The sequence below is a fragment of the Equus caballus genome, chromosome 31, assembly GCF_041296265.1.
Source record: "Equus caballus isolate H_3958 breed thoroughbred chromosome 31, TB-T2T, whole genome shotgun sequence".
Classification (NCBI taxonomy): domain Eukaryota; kingdom Metazoa; phylum Chordata; class Mammalia; order Perissodactyla; family Equidae; genus Equus; species Equus caballus.
In genome coordinates, this window is record NC_091714.1 from 13,876,149 (window position 1) to 13,884,856 (window position 8,708).

General features: G+C 34.9%; 1 protein-coding gene across 1 annotated transcript; it reads right to left on the bottom strand.

Moving 5' to 3' along the window:
- Positions 1-382: 382 nt before the first annotated feature.
- On the bottom strand, positions 383-1,481 carry LOC100630862 (prothymosin alpha). Its single transcript, XM_014738240.3, has one exon. The coding sequence runs from the start codon at positions 1,388-1,390 to the stop codon at positions 1,067-1,069; it is 324 nt and encodes a 107-aa protein (XP_014593726.1). The 5' UTR covers positions 1,391-1,481; the 3' UTR covers positions 383-1,066.
- Positions 1,482-8,708: the final 7,227 nt, after the last annotated feature.

Here is an 8,708-nt window from a genome sequence, read left to right on the forward strand (position 1 = left end):
CATTTTCATCCTTGTGAGCAATGTATGAATGTTCTGATTTCTCGCATCCTCACCAACAATCGTTATTTCTGTCTTTTTATTATAGCTATTCTAATAGCAGTGAGATGGTATCTCAGTGGTTTTGATTCACCTTTCCCTAACAGCTAATGATGTCAAGCATTCTTTCATGTGTGTATTGGTCATTTGTATATCTTCATCGGAGAACTGTCTATTCAGATACTTAGCCCATTTTTAATTTTTTGTCTTATTCTTATTGAGTTATAATAGCTCTTTATATAAAACAGATTCAAATCCCTTATCAGATATATAATTCACAGAATTTTTCTTCCATTCTGTAAGTTGTCATTTCACTTTGTTTTCTTCTTTTTTTTTTTTTTCAAAATAAAATTCCGGTTTATTGTTGGACAACATTGTTTCACACATACATCAAACAGGCCAAAAAAAATAAACAGCAACTTCATAGACAAAAAACGGAAAAAAAGAAACCTTTTATCTTTGGCCTTTTTAACCATCTCATACAAACCAACTACTTACAGTACAGCTAAGTACATACACAAAAAAGTTACTGGAATGCTCGGAATAAGATTGTTTTTTTGTTGTTGTTTTTGCTTTTCTTTACAAGATTTTTTTTCTCCTTTGAGATTATAATGAACATGGTCACACCACAAGTAAAGTCAGAAGTAGGACAGAGGACGCTCCGAAGGCTGGTTTGGTCATCCGAGATCATTAAAAATGGCTGACCCCTAACAATACGTACAAAAATATAAAATGTAAATAAAAAATACAAACAAATTTTCCTTTTTAAAGTACTTCTAAGAAAAAAAGCAGGGTCTTAGAAGTTTTGGTTCTTTTTTTCTCCCCTGTTGCAAATTCACGTTGTGATTGTGGTTGGGTGGTGAAGAGCGTGTGTCATCCGCGGGTGGCACTGCCTGCGGTGGGCAGGCGGGCGGACTCTCTACTCGAAGGTGACCACGTTTAGATTCTGAGACCGGAAGTGGAGGGTGAATAGGTCACGGAGGCCTACTTTTTTTAAGTTTAACTTTTCCTTTTCTGCTGTCTAGTCATCCTAATCGGTCTTCTGCTTCTTGGTGTCAACATCGTCGTCCTCGTCATCTTCAGCTGCCCGTTTGCCCGTAGCTGCCTCAGCCTCCTCATCTTCATCTCCATCCTCTTCCTCACCATCGCCTTCCTCCTCCTCCTCCTCTTCCCCCCCACCTTCCTCCTCTTCTTCATCTACCTCGTTGTCAGCCTCCTGCTCCCCATTTTCCTCCTTAGCATTCCCATTAGCAGGTGCGTCTCTTCCATTCTCTACCTCCTCCACAACTTCCTTCTTCTCCTTTAAGTCCTTGGCGGTGATCTCGGAGCTGGGGTCCACGGCCGCGTCTGACATGGTGGGGCACGCCGGTGATCCAATGCAGCGGATTAAAAAGGAAGCGAGAGTTCGAGGACTCTAGCGACAAAGCTGCCGCAGTCTGCAGCGGCTGAGGCGCGCGCGGAGGTGGCTGCGGCCAGCGAGTGCCCGGTACGGGAACAATGCAAAGATGGCTTTTCAGAGCAGCCAGTGGGGCTCTTTTCTTTTTTTAAGTAGCCTTTCTGGTGACAAAGATTGGCCCTGAGCTAACACCTGTTACTAATCTTCCTCTTTTTTTTTTCTCCTCAAAGCCTCAGTATATAGTTGTACATGCTAGTTATAGGTCATTCTAGTTCTTCTATGTGAGATGCCACCACAGCATGGCTTGATGAACCATGCATGGGGCTGTGCCCAGGATCTGAACTGGTGAACCCTGGGCCACCAAAGTGGAGAATGCAAACTTAACCACTCGGCCACAGGGCCAACACCATCATTTCACTTTCTTTATGGTGTCTTTTGAAGTGCAATTTAAAGACATATTGATGATGTTCATTGTCTATTCTTTAAAGTCTTGGAAAAAATATGCTGTAGAGCTTTCTGTTCCTGGTGACTTTTCAGCTCTAATCATTTTTTAAGTTTCCTTCTGACAATTCACCTTGTCAAACATCTCACATTTTCTCAGGTCAACTTGTAATTTGCATTTTGACAGACAATCCATATCATCTATATTCTTAAATTGGTTCTTACATGCATGAATCTCACTTTATTCTGTTAATTTGTCTTTTTTATTCCTAGCTATGTACCTTTTTTATCCGTAGTGTTGTCTATTTATGCTTTCTCTTTTTTGCTTGATCCAGCTAGCAAGTATTTTCTTAGTATCTTTAAAGTGCTAAATGTTGGATTTATATATCATTTCAAATATTTTGTTTCTATTGCATTTATTTCAGCTTTTATGTTTATTAATTCTTTTATTTCTGATTTTTCTTTTTAATTTGATGACTTTTTCCTATATTTAAAAAAGTTTATATGCATTAATTATATTTTCATCTCTTTTTTATTTAATATTGAGGGTTTTTTAAGATAAGATGTTTTTCTCTAAATATCATCTCTCTTTCTCCAGGTTCCCTAATCCAAGGAAACCAAACTCGGAGAATCCACTACCTCCTCTGTTGCTCCATTGTGAGCTCCTGGCCTCTCTCCTGAATCTTTGTTATATTTTCCGACTACAGAGGAAGGAGCCCTATGTCAGTTCCCTCTTCAGATTCTCAGCAGAGCTTTCTGCTTTGCTTATGACCGGTCCCATGCAGGTTTCCCAGCTTTCTGCCTCAAAGGAGGCAAGTAGCTTAGAGCTGGAAGTGGAGGGAAAAACAAAATTTCAATTCTCTCTCTTTCCCATAGTTTCCAAACTGTTCTTAACGTAAACAAGGTATCCAGGATTAAGAATGCAGGTCGCAATTCATGTGTTGACTCTTTCACTGCATGCCTCAAGCATTATAGCTTGTTAATATATCCATCATCTAAATTTTTACTAGTTATTATATGCCTGCAATATTAAGTTTCAGAAATAGGTGTGGCTTTAGTGGTCCTTAAGAAAATTGGTTAGACATTCCATGATTTTGTCAGTATTTTAGGGTTTTCCTTTTTTACTTATTTTATTGTGAAATATAGCATATGAAAATGGAAGAATTGAAACATATATAAACATATTTAAGTTCAACAAAATCTGAATATATTAAACTCCAAATACAGTAATGACCATCTTCAGAATTACTTGATATTTAAATCAACAGTCATGGAATCCCTTACAACTGAATTCAGCCTAATGGTATTCAAGTTCAATATAACATCTTTTTGATTGAGATTCAAATTAAAGGAGACATAATTCGTACCAAAGTCAATTAGAAGCTTTGCAGAAACCAATTCACAACATGCTGTTCTATCAAAACAAACCCTTGCAGTCTCCCTGGCAATGTGCCAAAGAGTAATTTAGAATTAGTGCAATTGGGTACTTACTGTCTACTGTGTAAAGGACTTATCGGAGACTGAGGAACAGACAGTATATTTAAATCTCTCAAAGTGAACAACCAAGATTGTTTTTTCGTATTATGTTGCCACATCATAAAAGCAAAAGATATCTCAAAAGTTTCTGTTTTGAATTGTTAATTTTGTGTCTCTAGTGCTTACTGCTCTTTAATGTTTATTGTGGTAATTTATGTGGGTATAAGGCTTTTCAGTATAATGTCAATTATACAGAATTTAATACATTCCCAGTCAAATGAACACTAACAAAAATATGAAAAAAACAACCACAAACATTGATCCTGTTTGGAGGGACGTGTTGTGAATGCAGAAAGAGACAGCTGAGTTACAGCTTGTGTGCACACAGAAGTCTATGTGTCTTCAGGCTGGTGGACAGTCACAGGATACGGAAGAATGCAGACCTATTAATAAAATATTTACCTTAGTATGAAGAACCTTGATCCACTCGCAAGATAATCTTCTTTAAAAATTTATGGCTGACAAAAGGCACAGTGGCTCTTTTCATTTCCAGAGATATTGCTAAAAGAAAAATCTCTAGTCTGTAGGATAGCCAGTAGACCACTATTTGTTCATGGAGAACAAACCACCACTAAAATGGCTAGTTAGTACTGAAAATGTAATGTATCATCTTTAACATTACACCTGCATTTTGGCAGACTAGAAGTAAAATAAGAATACCAATAATGAATGTGTTTACTAACTTACTGACAAGGAAAACTAAATGAAGCATAAATATTAAAGGAGAAAGGATCTTTATAAACCTGATAAATAGAGATTAATCTTTCTAGTAAAGTTTTTAGTTAATAGTGATAGAGATGTCTGAAATTTCAATTTGCAAAATCTGGAGAATGCAAATCATGAAAGCTCATCAGACGGTGTGAATCTCAATCTGTGTTTTGAGAGCATATCTTGTGTGAGAAACTCTTAAGAAGAGGTTGAGTAGGTAAATGAGCTTGTGAATCAAACTTCCTGCCCACTCTCCGTGATATGCATTTGTATACTATAGACTTAAAAAGGCTTACAGGAAAAAAATCTATTTAACTTTCCATCAATCAGTTTACATTTGATAGAGCTGATGTCATGTAGGACAAACTTTTGGAAATAAAATTCTATAGCTCTATTGCTTTTGATGTTTTGATTTTATATCTTGAAAGAGATGCTGAAAACACAAATATTTAACCATGAAATGGTAAATTGAGGATAAAGAACATGAAAGAATCCATCTTGCATGGTAAAATCTATGTTATACATATCTTTTTATATCAAATTATTTAACCCAACCTCTCCATATTTCATGAAGAGTCAGTTGTTTTATTTTAGAAGCTTCTAAAGCAGTTTGTATATACCTTTATTATAATGGGTAGCACAACTTTATTTAATGGTTTAATATGAAAAATGACATGGTAAGATTTTGAATTACACACAAACACACTTAACTGTTTAAAATTTATATCCATAGACTCATCAAACAGGTTAACTAATACAATTTATCATGATGATATTTAACAAGTTCTCTGTCATACCTCACTGATTGCATTCTCTTCTATTCCTCTTTTAGATTTAATCACACAATGAACTTTGCTTCATCTTTCACTGGACATTTTTAAAGGAGATTTACCTCTTATATATTTTTCCCTGAATAATATATTGCATATTTTCATAACCTTGTTGAGATCTAATTTACATATCATGAAATTTACCGATTTTAGGTATACATTTCAATGAGTATTAGGAGATTTATGGAGTTATGCAACCGCCTCCAAATCCAGTTTTGGTGGATCCTTTCCTCCCCCCAAATTTCTCTCTTTATTATTTATAATAAATTCCTGCATCTACCTCTAGTTCCAAACAACCACTAATCTGCTTCTGCCTCCAGAGTTTTTGCCTTTTCTTTACATTTCAATATATGCTCTCTTGTATGTGGCTTCTTTATCATAGTATGTTTTTGATGTTTATCCATCGTTTTGCATGACGCCATGGTTCATTCCTTTTTGATGCTTGGTATTTTGCCATCATTTAGATATACTGGATTTTTTCTCCATCAACCAGTTGATAGATACATATCCTCAGTTTCTGCCTAATATGACTAATGTTATTTATGAACGTTCATGCACAGCCTTTGTGTGAATATGTTTTTATTTCTCTTGGTTAGAAACCTAAAATTTGAATTACTGATTAGTATAGTAAGTGTATTTTAAGTTTTTAACAACTGCCAAATCATTTCCCAATGTAACTAGCATTTCAATCCTGACTACAATGTGTAAGAGTTGTAACTTCTCCATCTCCTCACCAATATGTGATATTTGTCAGTGTTTTACATTTTAGCCATTTTAGCTTATATTTAATGGTTTCTCATTGTAATGTTAATTTCTATTTCTATAATGAATGATCTTTAGCATCTTTTTATATACTTATTTGCTGTTTGTATATCTTTGGTGAAGAGTCTACTCACACATTTTGTCTTACATTTTTTTGGTTTATTTATAATTAAATTGTAAGAATTCTTCTTATATTTTAGATTAAAGTCCTCTGTGAGATATATGCTCTGCAAATATTTTTCCAGTCTGCTACTTCTCTTTTTATTTTCTTAATTGTACCTTTTTAAATGCAAAAGTTTTTAATTTTGTGAAGTCTAACATCAATCTTATTTCATTGATTGTGTTTTCAGCGTTATATCTAACAAATCTTTTCCTAACCTAAGGTCACAAAGACTTTCTGCTGTGAGTTCTTCCAGGGGCTTTCTGGTTTTAGTGGATATATTTAGGAATGCAGTCCATTTTAACTTAATTTTTGTATATGGTATCAAATAAGATTGGTTTTCTTGCTTATGGATAACCAATGGTTCTGACATCATCATCTTTTAAAAGTGAGTTCGGAGTGGTTTCAGGATACAAGATCAATACTCTACAACCAAGTTCATTTTTATACATTAACATCAAACATGTGAAAACCAAAATTAAGAACAACACTATGGATGATTCCCAACTTACGATGTTTTGCCGTAAGATTTTTCATCCTTACCATGGTGCAAAAGAAACATGCATTCAGTAGAAACCATACTTCATGTTTGAATTTCTGTCGTTTCCCAGCCTGATGACATGTGGTGCGATGCTCTCTCACCATGCCGGGCAGCACAGTGAGCTGCAGCCCCCGGTCCACCACACAGTCACGAAGGTAAACAACGGTACACTTACAACCATTCTGTATCCAGCCAGCCGCTCTGTTTTTCACTTTCAGTACATGACATATTCAACAATTTATAAAATAGGCTTTGTGTTAGATGATTTTGCCCAATTCTCTGCTAATGCAAGTGTTCTGAGCACATTTAAGGTAGGTTAGGCTAAGCTATGATGTTCAGTAGGTTAGGTTCATTTTCATCTCCCGATATTTTCAATTTATGATGGGTTCATGTAAGTCAAGAAAGGGCTGTATTTATAATTGATCCAGAGGAAATGAAGTACTTAGATATAATCTAACAAAACACGTGCAGAATATATATTCTGAAAATGATGAATTATATCAAAGGCAACCTAAATAAATGGAGAGACATGCAGTGTGCATGGTTTGGAAGACAACATAATAAAGATCTCATTTGAGACATCTTGCATCTCATGAGAATATCTTTCATAAAGATTTTGTGACAAATACATAATTTCTTTATTTGGCTATTTATAGTACTGAAGTTTAGCAAAAATTGAGAGCATATGCAGTATGTTTTTATTATGCATCTCTATTTATGCAGAAATGAGTCTTCTTACTCAAAATATATCTTGGTGATCTGTGCAACTCTCTTTTTTTCTTGCAGTTTCCTCTAAAATGAAAGCTCAGAAGCTAAATAATTCAAGTGTATTTCAGCATTAGAGACTTTATGACACAATTTCTTCCATTTCTGTCATCACCTTACTTTTTTCAATGCTATCATATCTGGAAGAACAAAAATGATCTTACAACTTTAGTTATCATGATTCTAGCATGGAAGTGGATCAAATTAGAATCAGTGAATAGGATGCTTACTATCAAAAGATCATGCGTGAACCTACTATGCAGAGGAAGAGAAATGAATACTGGTAAGAAACTTATGTCGAAAAGTAATAAAGGCTTAATTTTGAATCAAAGTGAGTAAAAAAAAAAATGCAAACACAGGGGGAGATGATTTCAGTAGCCAAGTGTCAATTTAGAAAGTATGTGTGTGGTGAGGCTATGGCATTAGAAAGTATCAAAGAAAGTTAGTTGAGTGGTCAGAAAATCAAGTTCACGGACCTCAAACATTTATTTAATGAGACTATTCCCTTTATGGACAAGTCATTGACTGTTTTCCAAGAGAGGCTAGTCCTTCAAAAAGGCTCAATATGGTCAAGGTGTCAGTTCACCCCAATTTGATCTATGCAATTCAAGGCAATCCCAATCAAAATTCTAATAAATTATTTTGAGGATATTTACAAACTGATTCCAAAATTTATATCAAAGAGCAAAAGACCCAGAAAAGCCAATATAATAATGAAGAAGAACAAAGTTGGATGACTGACACTACCCAACTTCAAGACTTACTACATAGCTACAGTAATAAGAGAGTGTGGTATTGGCAAAAGAACAGATAGATAGATAATGGAATAGACTAGGGAGGACAGAAAAGGACTCACATAAATATAGTCAACTTATCTTTGACAAAAGAGAAAAAGCAATTCAATGGATAAAATATAGTATTCTCAACTAAATGGTGCTAAAACAATTGGATATCCACATACAAAAAGAAGAAAAATATCTGGACACAGACCTTATACCTTTCACAATTACAGATCTAAATGTAAAACACAAACTATAAAACTTCTAGAAGGCAGCATAGAAGAAAATTTAGGTGGCTTTGAGTTTGGTGATGAGGTTTTAGATACAAAGCTAAAGGCATGATCCATACAAGAAAAAATTGATAACGTAGATTTCACTAAAATTAAAGACATCTGCTCTTTAAAAACATTGGTAGGAGTGAAAAGACAAGATACAGCCTAAAGGAAAATATTTGCAAAACACATATGATAAAGGATTTGTATCTAAAATATACAAAGAACTCTCAAAACTCAACAATAGGAAAATAAAAATCCAACCTGAAAATGGGCAAAAGATCTGAACAGACACCTCACCAAAGAAGATATACTGATAGCAAACAAGCATATGAAAACACGATCAATGGAATATGTCATTAGGGAATTACAAATTAAAATGACAATGTGCTACCACTCCGCACCTGTTAGAATAGCTAACCTCCAAAACACTGACAACCTTTGTGGCTGACAAGGATGTAGAGCCAGAAGAGCTCTCATTC